Here is an 18,476-nt window from a genome sequence, read left to right as displayed (position 1 = left end):
AATTGAGAATGAATGAAACAATTAGAGGGAAGGTTCATGGGGAACTTTATAGTGGGAGAATCAGGCTGTCAGCACTGATCAACCTTAGCCTCACTACAGAGAACAAAACAAAAAACCATGATAAATATGGGGGTGTTTAAAAAAAAAATGGTAAGTATCAATAGCTGTTGTTAACAATGTATTCAAGTAGGTACAGGAGAAGATGCAACTGGAGGGAAATTGGGTCTTATTGAGCTATCAGTGGTATGGTGATGATTTTCATTTTACTCTTTTTTTTTTTTCCTTGTGTTCTCCTGACATCAGTTAGTAAAAAAGGAAAAGAAATTTCCTGCAATCAAATGGGCACTACTTTAAATAGTTATTTATTACCACATGCCTATGCAACAAACCCACACACATCATTATCCATCAGTGGTGATGATCAGACCCTGATTCAGCAGAGAGAGTCAACTACAAAGAAACCAGGTCTTTGATCACCTGAGTACACATGTATTTTTAAATGACACTGATCTGCAATAATCATAAAGTGTCCTAGGATATATCCAATTTTGATATTGGTCTGATTGTTCCCTCATTCAAACATATCCTCACAGTGCATAGCATAATCATTTGGAACCTTGCTTCATGTGCAAAATTACTCTTCAAAAACTTGTCCAAATTCTCATGCTAATAGTCAAACTTCTCTTTGGTCAAACCTTTCTAAATGTGTACATTGAGTATGGTGGTGTCACAGCCCAAGGGGTCTTTGCCAGTGAAAAGACCAAAGAAGACACTGGGCAGATCCTGAGACATGAGCTTTGTTTAGGGTGTACTTACAGGGAGGCAGAGTTCAGCACAAACCAAATGGCTTTTCTCTTCGCCCGGTGGGTACAGCATTCAGCAGGGAAGTTGGCCCTGCAATTGGGCTAACTGGTCAATCTGGCTTTAAGGACTTTCTAGATAAAGACATTTTCGTGACATGGGGTGATTGATTAGGTTGTGCCGGAAGGGAGTAGAGAATCACAGTTTGTTTTTTTTGTTCATTACAACAAAATTGATAAATCTAAGGGGGCTCAGGAAGGAAGTAAGCTAAAGATTAACTCATGACATTTAAGGTCTGGTTTCTACATGTACTCAGTCAAGCTGCACATTCTTTCCAGGGCACAGAGATGGTAGATTAAATGTTAACTGGCCTAAGCCATGCAGGCTACTGAGTGCCAAGTGTCATGGGCCCCCAAGTTAGGCCAGTGGCTGTTACAGGTGGTCAATAATTCACCGATAGCAGCCTTATTTCAAAAAAACTTATGGACTTATGGACAGTACACATTTTAATTAGCAACACACTTTTAATTAATGTCCTGAAATCAACTGAGGATCACCATTACTAAGATGCCAAATTTTTGACTTCTAGTGTCTGTGACTCACCGAGTCACAGAGATTAGCAGTCCAGCAGAACACCTATCACTACGTATGTCAAGATGAGTACATCGTTCCTAGTCATTTAGAGTGAAGCTGGTGCTACATACCACTACCAACATCACTTTTCAATTCCATATCATTTTGAACAAATAGAAACTCATTTTGTGACTGGAGATTAATCATGTGCATGATAAGACTGTTCTTATTTCATGAAATGGCTAGAGGCAGTCCTTGCCAGATCTCCTCATTGTCCCCTTTCCCTCTTTTCTGCAGGAATTGACAGACAGCTCAGCCTTTATGAACTAGAAGCAAAGTTGCTAGTCTCCATGTTTGGTATTTCTCTCTGTTTTCCAATAAAATAGAAAACAGATTAACTTATCTTCACTGGGAAATACAACTGCCCATGAGGAAGTAAAGGAAATTTTGAAATTAAAAGAGAAGATTTGCTAATTGAAGATTTATTTACTGTTTGTTCAAAAATTTGCATGAATGAGTAAACTGTACTTTAGATGAATCCAAATTCAGTGGCTCTGGAATTTTTCCAACACATGACTTCTGTTTTAAAGTCATTTGCTGCCTCTCCAGAAGTTTGTGATTGCTGTTGGTAATTATTTTTGCATTTACATCTTGTGATATTTGAGAGAATATTAGATAAAGGAGCATTTAGAACAGTGTTCTCAAACTCGAATGTAAGCTGGTGACCTTATAAAAAGGCAAACTCAGATTCAGAAGACCTGGGTGGAGTTTGAGATTCCGCATTTCTGAGCTACCAGGTAATTGCAAAGATGCTGCAACAGAGACAAACTGAGTATCAGGGATCTAGTCGATGTTCCCAGCTAGATGCAATACCATCTTCACAAATACGGGACACTTGGAACTGCTTTTGCTTTAACAACAGAAGAGAAAAGTTCCTACGATTCAGGCCTAATGTTGGGTGAGTGTGGTTTTACTTTATTGTAGGAGGCATAACGAATTTACAGCTTCCTTATTGCCATCCAATGTTTTTCACTACCACTGTTCTAGTGGTACTTGCAGCCTGGTTGAGGCAAAGAGTGTTTCCAGTGCTTCTTGGGACTTTCCCTTTTTGCTGCATTTATCAAGTTGCTATCAAGGGGCTGAATAACACAGAGATGAATAATATTTTATTGTTGGACAATGAGTGTGTTTTTCTTGTTCTCGAAGTCTCTTCTTTTAAAGAAAAGCAGACTAAGACCTTGGCTATTTGTGGGACAGCAAGGCAGCAGGATTTGAATGAGTGTGTGCATGTGTGTGTGTGTGTATGTGTGTGTGTGTCTGTGTGTAGGGGGCAGTAAGGGATAATGATGGAGAAGCAAGGAAGCTTTAAGAGAAAAGAGAAAGCATGAGGATGATTACACCAAACATTTGCTTCATTCTTTCCAGTGACTAGTAAGCAATAAAAAGGCTCTGCTTTGTCAAAGAAGAATACATATGTCTGAAGGACTCACTAGAAAACACTGCTTCGCTCGCCCCTGATGACGCTGTTAATAAATCCCATGGGAGGAAGATTTATTTGCTTTTTTACCTTCGATCCCAAAGAAGAGAAGCAGTTTCCTCGACAGTGTTTATGAGTTGAGGTCACCAATACTCAGACTTCAAAACATCCAAAAATGAAAGTCACTGGAGGCCCTGCACTGTGCAGACCCGAGCAGAGGAGCTCAGGCGGCTGAAATGATTGTCTTAGTTTTGCTCTTGATATTTGCATATTGTTTCGTGTATTCCTCCATGTTATATCTCTGATTCTACTTACCCACAGAAAATAAGCCACAGTGTCCCTGCTGCATGGAGTTTATTTGTCATTTAATGGCCTCTTCAAGGTGATGTGGAAGAATCACAGAGGAGTATGTGGAGACCTCTCAGCTGAAAAACAAACAACAAAGAAAATAAACTAACCAAAAAAAAAAGTTGACTGGACAGACAAGACAAATAATTTAGGGATTGTTTAGCAGATTGTTTACCTGAAGTCAGTGAATTAATATTGTGGAGAGCAGTGGGAGATTATGTCTAACAAGATACACTAGCAGGACACTTTCTCAATGCTTTACAGGCTAAGGTAAGGAGGTTGTACTGAGAAGCATGGAGTATTAAAAAATATATGAATCTAGGATTCTTGTTTAAAGTAATCTGGATATGTATCCGATTACATATCTTCATGACATACTTGTTATTAGATGTGTGATTAGATGTGTAATTAATCTTAGCTCCAGATTTTTATCTGCAAGGAGGGTTAATACTAATGTCATGGTGTTAGTAGTATATGATACGATATTTTTAGGAAATTACGCATAATTCCTCCCACATACACAGTGCTCATTAAAGGTGGTGACGATAATGGTGGTGATAATTATCTTAATTAGGATACCTTCGAAAGCAGAGAGGGAGTCAGGGACTTAGATGCAGGTAGCTTATTTGGTTACAGAAGCAGAAGTCAGGAAGTGGGGAAGGGAGATGAAAAAAATCCCCCGAATAAGTTGCCTTCAAGAGTTAATTACTGCTGTGAGAAACGGGATTTCAATACTGCTGGGGGGTTCTCTGGAATCGTGCAGGGCCTACCTTACTAGAAGACGTGTCATTGCAGGCACTTGTAAACTGACTACTGCCTCTTGTTGGTTGGAGTTTGCCCCCAGGGCACCTCCCACCGAGTTCCTGCTGGCGCATGCGCACAACGGACCAGCCGCTAGCCCGTGGGCGTCTCAAGTTTCATCACTTCTAAGTGCAGCGGATCGGAAAGGACCTGAAGCCCCATGGCTTAAGTGGGATGCTAGCCACAGGCAAGGACTGTCCACCTTGTTGCATTCAAATCAGATGGGCTGACGGGGTGTGACGTGATAACGATTTTTTCAAACTCATAGCACAAATTAACATCACATGCTACATTGCTTATGAAGCTTTTGCTATTTATGCCTTAAATTTCTTTTATTTTTCACCACTATAATCTCTATGTCACCCCAACAGCACCACCAACCCAGACTTCGAAATGGGTGTGCTGCTCGCTACTTTGAATTCCTTGTGGAAATACAGTTTCTCTCTCATGAAAACTTTTCTTGTAACAATGACTTTTTAAATATAATCTTAAAACTGTACACAAGCAGGAAATTGAAAAGTAGCCTTAAAATATAGCCTTCAAAGCTGGAAACAGGCTATAATGGAAGCTCCTATTCCCACAAAGGAGCAATATGTGAATGGAAAGTCTGCACTCAGATTTGAATAAGAATTCATGTATGGTCCCCACACCTCCCAGATATGAATAAAGCCTTTTCATCCATCACTCTAGACACCTGGAGGCACCTTTTCCAGGTGTCACCTAGGTCCTGAAGAAAACAAGAAATACCTAAATTACTGAAGGTCTCCAAACCTGTTACATGTTAACTAAAAATTAATGATTTAGTTTGGAAGGAAGCAGCCCCTGGCATTAAGGGAGGTCACTGAATTTGGTGCCTAGGTTTATTTGAGTGCTCAGTGGCACATAAATTTATGCCAAAGCTGTTTGTGGAGGGTGCAGCCCCAGGCATAGGGGGATAGCCATTGATACTCGGTTGCCTAGGATTTGGCTTTGATTTTTGGTCTTATTTTTGTTTGTGGATTGGTTAAGTTTTGGTATGGTGTTTTGTTTTGTCCTGTTTTGTCTCAAGTTATCTAACAAAGTATGTTTTTAAAAATGATAAACAATGTAAGTAAGAAATCTAAGGAAATTAAGAAGGATAAATCTTAAAATTGCATTCTTAAACACTGAAAGGAATTTAAGTAAAAACATGAGTGAGACATGTAAGGAAATTAGAAAGAATAAACCTTTAAATTGCATTCTTAAGCATTGAAAGGAATTTGGGTAACAACATAATGAAAAATGTAAGGAAATTAACAAGGATAAACCTTTAAATCACCATCTTAAGCATTGGAAACAATTCGGGTATAAGCCTATGACAAAGAAAAACTAACAAACTGATTCTCCTCTGGTCAATAACTCTTCATATGGGTACCATAAGTTTAGAGTCATAAATTTGCTTATTTATAAAGTGTTTATTATATTGAGAGAAATAGAGTTTTTTTTAACATAGTACCTCTCTTTGAAGTCTTATTTTGAAATAAACTTCAATTGTTACAGAAATTAGGGCCCCATCTAAATTCTCCCCCCTCATATCTATTACATCAGCCATCTAAATATAGATTTGATCAGTTCAATACAATGAATATCACTTCTCGTATCAAGACATGAGGACCTTCCAAACTTAGAGACATAAAAGTGTTAGGTTGGGGCTGGCAAACACCACAAACATTTTGCATTCTTTATCTTATTTGGATTAATAGACACACATTTGGAGACGGAAGATTCACCATGATAATATTGAAACTTTCCTTATTGCAGGTGTTATCCTGGGGCACCTACCCTCATTTACCACATGCTCTCACCCTCATTCTCTCTCCTCTGCAGGAAATCACAAGAGTCCAATTCTTGTATATCCACATCCAAAATGAAATTTGCCCATTTGGAATGTTATTTTTATTCTCTTGTACTTTTATAAAATGCAAAACAAATTATCTAGGTATCTATTAGGTGATTTGTTGTGAAAACTTTAGGAAGGAAAAAGAAGAGAGTTGGGGTACCCTGGAGAATAAAGGAGAGGAGGAGGAGCTGAATGGGTGTAATTGGATTAGCCCCATTTCTGCTACTGCCACTGCAGTGAGTTTTGTGGCCCAAAGTTAGTGACTCTGGAGTTCTTTTGAGACATGCTGTTAGCCTGGATGGCATTTATTGCCTCCCCATAGCTCTAGATTTTTGTTGGTTATTTTCCTATTGTTTTCATCTCATGGCATCTCAGAGGGTAGACATGGCATGAATCATCTTCTGGATGTTTAACAGTCTAATGGCCATATAATATCACCAATATTAAACACCTAGTCTAGTTCCAGTTTTTTAGGATAAGCTGAAGATTATCATTATCCAGTCCAGCTGATAGGATGAAAATTTAGTGCTGTTTAAGTGCAGGAGATATAAAATAATTTACAAGTTTAACTTTATAAAATGTACCTGGTGCCTGTACCTTGATGGAGGTATTTTTTGTGACTTTCCTTTGGGGGCACTCTCTTTTGTTAAGATAAGTACTCAATGTGGAAACTTTGCATGTTCCCATATTTTGTTTGTTCCCGTAAACTTGCTGAATAACAAATTTTTTTTCTGTTCTCCAGAACTATCATGCTAAATCAACCTTCTTTTTAGAATTGCAGAAAATATCTTCAGATTTTTGTAGAAGAAAGAATCAGGTGGAGCTTGTGTTTGCAGGTGTGGGAGTGTGTAGAGAGAGAAAAAATGAGAGGTAGGGAAAGAATATATGAGAAAATAAATGAGAAAGGATATAAGATGATTTTATATGTGTTTGATTCTTTTCTGTGAGAAGTAAGCAATAAATAAAATTTCTGTGAAACATGAATATGTATATGGGGAGAGCTCACATGGCAACTACCTGATTTAGCAGTTTCTGGCCATAGTGGCAGCAGCTTTTCTAATGATTCCAGATGCTATGTGGTTGTGAGAGGCCAATTCTCCCTTGATGCTCATCCTAGATCCTGCTCCTGTTTAGCTCTAGCAGTGATTTTTGTCCGCCACCCAATATGTGGTGTATTACTTATCCTTGGCTGTGTAACAACTGGCCCCCAAACAACAAACAATGCTCTCAATTTCTGGGTGACAGGAATCCACACACATCTTCACTGAGTCTCCTGCTCACGGTCTCTTGCAAGGCAGCAATCAATATGGCAGCTAGGGGCTGTGTTCTCTTACCTGAAGTCTCAACACAGGGAGGAGCTGCTTCCTCGCTCACGCACATGGCGTGCTGAATCCTAGTTTTTAGCAGGATTTGGTTCTTCACTGACTGTTGGCCAGATCTTCATCAGTTTCATAACACATGGGAGCTGACTTCCATCAGAGTGAACAAGTCAGAAAGAAGAGAGGCAAGGAAGCCAGCATTTTTTGAAACCTAATTTCAGAAATAACATCCCATCACATTTCCCATAGTCTGTTCATTAAAAGCGAGATGCTAGTCCAGCCCACGTGCAACATGGCTACCAGAGGGGGATAATCGGGAACCATCTTAGTAGTTGGCCACCACATAAGGTGATAAATCCTTTTCTGGCTAAACTACATGATGTGGTTTCTGTTGTCATCAAATGAACTGTAACTGAAACACTCCCAAGCACCAGATGATTACACCTCTGTGTGCTCTGTGACACCATAAAGACCGGCTCTGGAGATTTATAATTTTCATCATTCACAATGAGTTTCATGAAGATTGAGGCACAAAGCAATCTCTCTTTGTAACCCTATTCCTATCCCAAATCAAAGGGCCTGGGTAAGCTCTGACAAATAGCTGAGACTGTTTACTCATCTTCCAAGGAACAATGATGTTAATCTCCTATGACTGTTGTAAGGCAGTGATCTTCTTTATATTTTTCCTGCTTAATAAATCGTGCTGCCTCGACATGTGGATGCCTGTCTATTTCAGAACTTGATATTCTGGATTCTAATAAAATCTCTTTAATTATTGTCTCTCCCTCATTTTCTCAATTCCGTCCATCTGAGATGTGATAGCCTGAATTTTTGCCCCCATAATCTTGACCCCCTAGTGTTACAGCTGTAAATGTGTTGCATTACATGCTAAAAGGGACTTTTAGGTGTCATTAAGTTCACTAATAAATTGACCTGAAAATGGGGAGACTATACTGGATTATCTGAGTGGGCCTAATGTAATCACATGAGCCCTTAAAAGCAGGGAACTTTCTCTTTATGGAAGCAGAAGGGATGCCACAGAAGGAAAAGTCAGAGAGAGTCCAAGCACGAGAAGGACTTGAAGCACTGTTGCTGGTTCTGAGATATAAGGGTCCTCAAACAAGGACCAGAGAGGGATCTCTAGAAAGTAGAAGCTGTTCCCAGCTATTAGCTAACAAGGGAACGGAGACCTCAGAACTACAGCTGTAAGGAACTAAATTCAGCCAGCAAACGAGATGAACTTAGAAGTGGATTATTCCCCACATCTTCCTTGAAGAATGAAGCCCTACAAATACCTTGATTTTAGTCTGGTAAGACCTGTTTCCAACTTCTACCTACAGAACTGTGAGATAATAAACTTATGTTGATTTAAGCCACTTGGTTTGTGGTAATTTGTTACAGCAGCCATAGGAAAATAAGCAGAAATATTTTAGAACTTCCTATTCCAACCTTTGAATATCTTAATTTCTCTAATATTTTCCATCTCCTCGTCTCTCTGCTTTTATTCTTATTGATATCTTAATGGGACTCCCTTGAGCCTAACTAGGGAAAATTTCATCCAAACTCTTTATTTATATTTCTGCCCATAGCCAAGTGACACATCAGATTCAAGACCATTTAGATTGTATTGGCCTCAGAAAGGCCCCCACACCTCTTGACTGCCTGTGAAACCAGGTAAGCTCCCTGCTGCTCTTCCCTGTCTACCCACTTTGCAGCCTTTCACCTCTGAAACTCCAAATTTTAGATGTTCCCTCTCTGTCCCCTGACCCCATTCCCTGACCACTCATCCCCAGCCCCTGCCTTTATGAAATCAGTAATTGCTCATAGAGTGTGAAGTATTAACATGTGGATCTTGTGGAGCATGAAGGTGTTCTAGAGAATCCAATCATTCCCAATTACAGATATAGATGATCACACAATGATTTTAAACAGGTAATATATTGATTCTGCCTTAAAATATCATAAATATACAGTGACACAACTTTCATCCTTGGAGATTTTGATGCAGTAGTTCTGGAATGGCTTAATATTTTTTAAAAGTTGTGTTAACAGGTACAGTAGTGATCAACTACCTATGTGTAGCTTTCTCAGGGAGATGAAATGTGAACATTGTACTCTAGAATCAGCATTGATTCACAATTATCACACTCACACTTGCTGTCAAAATTTTTCTCAATTGGCATCCAATCTCTCAAAACTTTTTCCTCACTGCTTTCATAAAAAACCCTTGATTCAGGCAAAAGTCTTTCTTTATGTTTCTTTCCTTGTTCACACAACACCTGCCTCTTGATTTTGTTCCCATATTATTCTCTCTGTCTGGATTTTCCTTATCTCTTGCCTCTGCTCTGTGCAGACACAAAGTCATTGTCTTTGGAGTTAGGTTAATCAAATTGATTCACTCTTTGGCCCTGAATGTGAATTTATGATTCACTCTATGACCTTGGGCAAGAGACCTATTTTTTGAAGCCTTGATTTCCTTATTGCAAAGCTGGGAAGAGTCATGTCCCAGTGTTGCTGGATAGGTTAAACAGCCTATCAGAGTATCTATATCAGGGTGAGCTATCAGTAAATCATTAACCTTCTCCCTCTTCCCACTACTTACCCAAAACCCTCACCCTGCAGATCCCAGGAGCACGTCCTGCCACCTGTGGGAAATCCTGTCTGCTCCAGACCATATTTAATCCCCATATTCTGATATCTTATACCCCTTTAATCTATGTTCTCCCATAAGGTGGTACAATTTTTCCTATGCTTATGCCCCAGATTATGTAAACTCCTTGAGACCAGAGTTTTAGTCCTATCTTATCTGCTGATATTCTCCATATTTCCTGGCACAACTACCAGGATGAAGTGCAAGCAGCTCCTCACACGAAACACAGTATAGAGTAAGGAGGCACCATGTTCCTGGCAAGTGAAACTTACTTAGTCTTCATATTCATGAGATAGAGATGAGTTTTATCTTGTCTGACATAGAGAGGCATTATGAAAAGACAATGAAATAAGACATAGGAAGCATGTACAAGCACTTTATGAAGAAATGTTAGGTGTCCGGGATACTTCCTTCAAGACTGTAGCTGATAGAATATCAATCACATCCTTTATTGCCAAGCAATGTTTTTATACATATTATTCTATTTAATTGTCACAACAGACTTGGTAGCAGGAATGATACAGATGAGAACACTGCACAGATGACCAAACTCAGGCTTAGACAGGTTGACTAATTCATTTGATATTAAATAACTAATAATGTACCCATGAATCAAAATCTATTTCACACCCAAGCCGGGAAGAGGTAGGGTTTTCTAGAGAAGGAACTTTGTAACATTTTATATTTGACTACTGATCTCACTAAGATATATTCATTAAATATATTCTAGAATGTCCATGTCTAAAAATAGAGAGAAAACTGATAGGTAGAAAACTGGGTCTCTTCAAAGAGTTGTAAATGACACAGTTAGAACTAGCATCTGGGGACCTTCTGTTTACTATGTTACAACTATTCTCCACACACACTATTATCATAATCACAAATCTGAAGTTTCAATGGAAAATCTAATTCCAGAAATCTGACATGGGCCTGAATCTAAATTTTCAAGTAATTTATCCTTGAAAACACTACTTGTTATTTATCCCATTATTCATTTATTTTATGAACACTACATCTGAACCAAAATTATATTCTGAATCCAAGTAGTTATCCAATAAGGGTAGTGGATAATTCCAATTGCAGCCATTTTATGAGTTCCATCTCCCTTCTTGGAGTCTTACCAGATTTACTTATGCCTGTGTGGACTCCAATAAATGAGAAATGAAAATCTTATCCTTTCCATTTAAACATTGTAATCACTAACATTTTCATTTTTAAAGCCAAGAATTGGTCCTCATATCTAGCAGCTCTTTCCTGGGACTCTGGGAAACTGAGAAGCAAACTTGAATTTGGGAATCCAGGTGCCTACGGTTCTGCTTCCGTAGACTGTGTTCTGGCACCTGCTGTGGGCCGGACGCCACCTCAGGGTACTGCTCCAGAGTGGAGCGTGGTCTCGGCTGGCCAGGAAACTCAAACCATGCCTCTTCTCTCAAGCCATGAGAAAGAAACTCTCTTATGAGGACAACCTTCTCCTATCTGTGTTATCCATGGTGACTTTCCCATTCTTCTTGTCCCTTTTCCACTTCTTGCTCCAGGTTCCAGTATCTTCCCAGCAATCTCTAATTTCTGCCCTGCCACTAATCTTCTCTGGGACACAGGAACACAGAGCCTGCTACAAGCTTGGTTGGAGAAGTGGGAAGGAAAAGGAAAAAAAATGCCTTCAGAACACCATACAGTAAAATTTCAAAAAAATTTCTACTACACATTGCCAAGATGGAGAATCCCATTCCATAGAAAATAAATGCAATTCTTTGGCAAGAGCACAGAAGAACAGAAGATGGCCTGCATGTCAAATGTGAACCACAGACAAGCTTTGTTTAATCTACACAGTACTTTAAAACAATAGTAAACAAGTTGAGAATATTTTTTAAAATGAAATATAGTACACAAAAAATGAAAGAGCAAGCTGAGTCTTAATTTTAAGTGAAACATAGAGCAAGCTGGGTCTTTTTCTTCTTAGGCAAAATCATCTGGGGCTGAGGAACTCAGGCCCTGTCAGAGAGGATTCACCTCACCAGTGGGGTGCAGGCTTCCCCATGCTGACCTGCCTTCCTCACTTGCTTCATTCCTGGGCTCATGTGCATATGAGATTTTTCACCTAACCCAGATACTAAGTATATTTCAAATTATGTCACACTTATAAGCTATTACTGAAAAATGTGATTTCTCAAATCATCTGAGAATTTTTTTCTTTAAAGTGATAATGAATTTACTGAATGTGAAGGACTAATATCTGTACTTTGTTCCTAGATTTTACTCCAGTTTTCAGCAATTTTGTTGGTAAGGCAATTGGTCATAGGAAGTTCATTTCTGAGTTATCAATTAAACAGAGGCCTATAAAAAGCAGTGCCTTCCCTGGCCCCACAATCTATAATTCAATCCCTCAACATTTTATAACTGCATCTTGATTTTCTTCCCCTTACATGCATTTATTGGGTGTGATAGGTATCTTTATCACTATATTATAAGTTCCGTTAGGGTAGGGATTTTGGTCTCCTTAGAATGTAAAATAGTGCCTGAGACACAGACTTGATCTTCAGTAAATTCTTATGTTAAATATTGAGTTGAATGAATTGATGAGATGAATTGAGATTGTTACATGGACACACATCATGGTATTTACTGAGTGCTCCCTACAGGCCAGGCAATAGTTCAAGCATTTATTTATATTGATTCCTTTAATCCTCAAAATAATACAAGGTAGGAATTATCAAATCCATTTTGAAGATGGGGAATCGAGGCATAGAATTTCTTTGCCTAAGATCAGACAGTTAATGTTAATTCGCCTCAGATCAGACAGTTACTGTTAATTCAACCATTCTGACTTCAGAGCCTACACTCTTAGTCTGCATGATACAGTGTCCCTTAAAATGGAGCCATCAGAAGAAGAAGAGCCTTAGATAAGAAAAGATTTGGCTCTTGTTAAAAATACTTGGATTCCTCAAAACAAAACTGCTTCCCAGGGATATACACCATTTTTACAGATGGAGACAGTCCAGAGGTCTATTTAGGGTACAATGGAAAGGAGTCAAGAGGTCTTAGTACTTGATTGACTGTCAAACTGTCCTGTGCTCTGATTTGACTTTCTATTTAAACCTTGGTGAATTCAAGATTCTTTATGGTGTGTATTCAGCTATGAATGCCCATGCATTCTTTCACCTTTCTCTCTCTCCTTCCTTCCTTTCTTCCTTTCTCCCTCCTTCCCTCCCTCCCTTCCCTCTTCCTCTCTCTCTCTTTCTTTCCTTTTCTTCTTTCCTTTTTTGTTCTTTTGTTCTTATTTTTTTATTTTTTTCCTTTTATTTTTGTCTTTCCTTTTCTTTCTTCCTTATTATCAGTCCTCACTTCCCAAGCAATCGTAAAGCAAATTCATTGCTGTGCTCAAGATCTGAAAACTTCTTCAGAAACGATAACTAGAGACTTCCAAGGAAATCATTAACTATTCATATATGTAGATGCAGTCATTATTTCTTAACCTGTGCACACACCCTGCTTGAAAAGAAAGGGCTACTGTACTTCCTCTTCCAACCGCACACCTAGGGCAGGGTGAAGAAACATGGCTGGTGAGTCTTTTCCAATCTAATAGGATGAAGCACTTGGGGAAAGTGCTGCCTTTCTCATTAGGCTTGTCGAAATCTTGTGTGAGCAGCCTTGAGGTGAAGGGGGAGTGAGATGAATGAGGTAGGGTGGGAAGGAGATCAGTCAGCCTTTCACAGCTTTTTGGAATGAAAAGGTAAGCGCCAAGAAGAATCTGGGGCTCTATTGGTATCTTGCTAATGTTTTGCAAGTCTTTACTTGACTCTACAAGTTATGAATTAACTGAGAATGCAGAATATGCACAGGATGGATACCAGTAGCTGTTGTCCCCAAAGGACACAGCCTTTCATACCTCTTCAGAGTTCAGGAAACTGTGGTGACTCAAAACAGAATGACCTCTGATTTTCTGGGGGCTAACAAGAAAATCATGAAAGCAAGTCTCCCAGGCCAGTTGGGTCACTCAGGGAGCATTTCTGGGTAATGCTAGGAAAAAGTAACTATATGGGATGGATGCATCAAGTTTCAAAAGTATTCAACCATTCCTCAAGACTACTGAACCCTGAGGAATGGAAGGTTTGGTTGAGAAAGAGTAATAAATGATTGATTACCTATTGATGAATTGAGTGGGAAATTGGGCTGTGTTTCATTAGTTGAGAAATCTTTGTGTTTCAAATAGACGATATCCTGAGGGAGAAGAGGAAGCTGTTCGTCAATTCAGTAGGCAGAAGTACAATTAATGCCTTGCTAGATGACCTGTTACAGGACAGAGTGATACGCCTGGAAGAGGTGTACAAAGTAAAAGATGAAAATGCTACAGTCATAGATAAGGCTCGAGACTTGATTGACCTTGTTGTTGGCAAAGGGGACTGTGCTTCTGAGAAATTTATCCAGTATCTCCTTCAAGAAGACCCTGAAATTGCAAGGAAGATGGGGCTGTGCTAAGGTAAGGTGGCTGATCCAACCAAAATTTCAAATATTCCCTGAATCCTGAGCTCAAGATAGAGCTTGTTATTTTCATTTGCCATGAGAATTTAGAAGAAGCTTCTTATCTTTTCTGCCTCTGGCACCATTCCTATATCCATGGCCCTGGTGCATGCCCTCTTGTCTCTTCTCTTCTGTGCCCCTTATAGTGTTTTGCTCAGTTCCTTATGTTGAGTTCAGCTCATCTCCAGTCCTAAGTGTGTAGAATTAATTTATTATGGTTCATGGGAACAATCTAAATGGTTTCATCCCAAATCCTTCCCTGACCCTGGGGAGCAATTTAAAGAGTTGCCCCCTTCTGGAGCCCTGGGGCCCATGTAGTTATTGGAAGAGAAGACATAGCCCTTTTTCCACCTACCACCCCACTCTTTCCTCATCTCCACATTAATGTGCTTTACAGAATAGATAGTGGTGGTGGAATTGTCAGAAAACAAATTGAGTATGTACATTAAATTGCTTGCATTAAGTACTATATTTGCATTAAATTACATATGGATCTGTTTTCTAGTCAACCCCTTCGCTTCTTTTGTATTATACCGCCCACTTCCATGGTGTCAGGCTGTGGACGGTTCTCTGAGACCTACCTCTTCTTCCTCCCATCTCCTGAGTGTCAAGTTCCAGGCTCTAGGGTCTGAACTGGCAAGTTTTTATAACCCTTTATTTCCTCCACAGAGTGAAGACAGAAGCTCTGGTGGACTCCCAGCTCTGTTGCACTTCCCAAAGTCAATTCAGAGAAGGCAGACATTCTTATGAGAGAAAAAGTCTGCTCTGGTCTAGGCTAACTAACATCTATGGTGAACACCTGTTTTTAATAAATCACCCAGTATCTCACGTTGCTTGTTTTTTTATTCCATCCTCCTGACCCAAACTAAATTGTTACAAACTAATTGTCAGTAACAGTGAAGATCTTGGATGATCGTAATGTAATTAGGACATTCCTTTTTCTTCCCTTTACTTTTTGTGCAGTTTCCCTGCAATTGTATAGCCACGCATACAGCCCACTTTGATAATTTTAGCACCCAGGTGCTATATGGGAATGAAATGATGCCCTCCCTTACTCAGAGTCTTCAATAGCATTGCCTCTTTATAATGCTCACAACCTTGTGCAAGTTTTCAGAGCCAGGTCTATGACAATTAGCCAATGTGATGAACAAACCTTCCATTTTGGGAGAGCAGTAGAGGACACTAATAGGCAGGTACTCCATTACCAGAAATCAGGCTTCTTCAAAACATGCTCATGAAAGGACTTACAGTACATATATAGCTTTTCAAGTCCAAATGGGCAGGGTTGGACAAGGTATGGCTTGCTGTCTGAGGAGTGAAGGTTTGTTGAGTTGGTACTGCCTGATGACAGCCCATGGCTCACTACCCTTCAGAGCAGGGAAATGACCATTCATTTTGCCTGTGTTATCTTTAACTCATATGTATAGTAATAAATAGTGAAGTATTATCTTCTAGGAACCATGGGAGCATTTCTAATTTGTTACCTCATGCCAAATCCTAAAATTTCTGGAATAGGTTGTAGCAAGATATTGGGTGGCAGGAACTAAGACCAAAATACTTACTGAATTTTTCAGGTTTGTGCTCCTTTGATGAACTCTTTGTAAAGCTAACATAAACCTAGTGTGATTCATTTTCTTTTTGAATTTGTCAATCAAAAATTGTGGGGGAAGATTTTTGTGGAAGTGCAAAGACACCAAATACAGTGAGGATTGCCAATGCTTTCCTCCACAGAGAAGGTGTGTGCCACTGATAGGAAGTTTGTATTTGTCTGTGAGGTGCCAGAGATTGAGGTCAGGGCTCCATTTTCACATGTCATTAGATGGTTCCTTTGAGGAAACCCTCTTCTTTGGGAGAATCACAATTTGAGGATGGTCAACAGTGTGTTTGGTTATCAAGAGCATAGATTTGAAATCAAGACACATCTATCTTACAAACTCTATGGTCATTTGGATAATTCCTTAACCCCTCTGAGGACCAGTTTCCTCATACATAAAAGTGAATTAATAACACTATCAACATAGAGTCCTGCAGAAAACTAAATGGGATTGCAAAGAGCTAAGCACCATGCTCACCACTGAGTGAAAAAGCAATAATATAATTATTTTACTGTTATATATACTCACAGAGACACAGAATGTTGGTACTTGGAAAAAGGGATAGAAAGTTCAGGGACTACTGATCCTAACTTACATTGTGGAAACCACAGATAATTTTTTGGTAAATCCATGAATAGTGTAAAGCTTACAAATAACCAAATCAAGACAGTAAGAATCTGTCCAGTCTATATAATTTATGTGAGAAATATAGTGGCTCAAGATTATCCACACCTTCAGTGAAGCCTTTAGAGCCAGCCATAGCTCCAAGCCTTGGCAATTCCTGTTGGTGGCTGCAGCCAATCAGCAGTGATCCAGAATGTTCTATGGCTCTAGAACTCAAGGGCTGCAGCTGGACTTAGCAATATCTGTGGAGCTCCTCAGAGGAAGCCTTAGAGGATCAACTCACGGAGGTTGCTCCCTTTCAACTTAACCCGACTTGATCAGAGCCGCCAAGGGGTAGTTAGAAGTGTTCTCTCAATCAAACCCAAATTAACATATATGTAAATAAAAGAGTAGACTAAGAAAACACAGTTTAAACAAATTTCCTGAGCTCTCCCCCATCCCACCTGTGCAAGCCCCTCTTCCACAGATAGATATTTTGGGGCCACCACTGCTGAAGCCAGCAAATTCTTTTGGAAATACATCTCACCCTCCTGCTGAAAACATAGCAATAGCTTCCAGTTGCTGTAGGAGGGAATCAAAAGCTTTCGTCATGGCCAGCAGGGATTCCTCTCAAGGCCTGGGTGCCTGGTCAGCCTGCTCATGGTACAAGTGACCTAAGTTCTCCATTAGCTCTGCTGCTTTGTTTCAGTTTCTGTACTTCTCCCACACTGCCACACACTGTCTCCTCTTCTCAGAATGCTGTTCTCCTCAACCGTCCTTTTACATTTCAGTCAAATGTCACCTCCCCGGGAAAGAATTCACCGATCCCGACTGGCTTACATTATCCCTATCACGTGTCTTCTAATAACTGCTAGGATTTTGGGGTCTTTACTGTGTGCCATCATCCAGTATCTTCTCATTCAATCTTCATTTCAGCCTTATGAAATTGCTGCAATTACTATCGCCATTTTTCAGAGGTAATTTGCCCATTCACACAAGGCTAGTATGAGAAAGCAGAGACAAAAATGCCTGTCCTCTCAGGCCAGCAACATAAAGCCTAAATAGCGCCATCTACCTCCTGATCATAACATATCACAAATTGGAGGGTTTTTGTTTTGCTTTTTAATGTGATTATTACATAATATGTCTTTTTTCTAAACTAGACATACATTTCCACGAGGAGATTTACTTCTATGTCAATTTTTGTTCACTATTTCAACCTCAGTGACAAGTACATGTCATAGATATCTTAAATTTTGACTAAAAAATGCATGAACCCATTTTAATGCTTTGTGGGGAATTTCATTGGTTTGTTTAAATATCTGTGGTTCTAGAATGAAGAAGAAACTCCTGTTAACCTTGGGACTTGGATTCAGAATTCCATAGGGCAGGCTGCAAGCCAGGAACTTCAATGAAATTAGTTGAAGAATTCTCCAAGAGAAGCTTGCTGGCTAAAGTAGAGATGAAAATTCTCTCTTCTGACTGCTGAAATCATCACTTCTTCTTTTAAAGCTTTCAACTGATTGGATCGGACTTCTCTCATTGTTGAAGGCAATCTCCTCAGTTGATTATCAATGTAATCAACCATAGATGTAATCAACTTACTGATGATTTGAGTCCATGAAATATCCTCACAGTAACAATCAAGCCAATGCTTGCTTCACCAAAAAAATTGGACACTATTATTGACAAAGTTGACACATGAACCCGAGCATCACACAAGTAAGTAGCCCTGTTGATGAAGGAAATTTGTTATCTACAGAAAAATTCTAAGTAATAAATGTCGAAGGAATGATAGCATTAGAAAACCAACATTTTGCAGACTCTAATGTAATAACTGAGCCTGGAAATAATTATAAATGAACGAAACAATTGGAGGGAAGGTGAATAGGGAACTTTATGTTGGGAGGATCAGGCTGTCAGCACCTATCAA

The 18,476-nt window shown here is 39.4% G+C and overlaps 1 protein-coding gene across 1 annotated transcript; it reads left to right on the top strand.

Annotated features, from left to right (window-relative positions):
- The first annotated feature begins 4,072 nt into the window (after positions 1-4,072).
- Positions 4,073-14,303, top strand: LOC119537283 (caspase recruitment domain-containing protein 18-like). Its single transcript, XM_037839790.1, has 3 exons — positions 4,073-4,100; positions 11,048-11,194; positions 14,038-14,303. The coding sequence occupies exons 1-3, from the start codon at positions 4,073-4,075 to the stop codon at positions 14,301-14,303; spliced, it is 441 nt and encodes a 146-aa protein (XP_037695718.1).
- Positions 14,304-18,476: the final 4,173 nt, after the last annotated feature.

The sequence above is a fragment of the Choloepus didactylus genome, chromosome 6, assembly GCF_015220235.1.
Source record: "Choloepus didactylus isolate mChoDid1 chromosome 6, mChoDid1.pri, whole genome shotgun sequence".
Classification (NCBI taxonomy): Eukaryota; Metazoa; Chordata; class Mammalia; order Pilosa; family Megalonychidae; genus Choloepus; species Choloepus didactylus.
The sequence above is the reverse complement of the archived record's forward strand: the minus strand, read 5'-3'. Positions and strand labels throughout refer to the sequence as shown.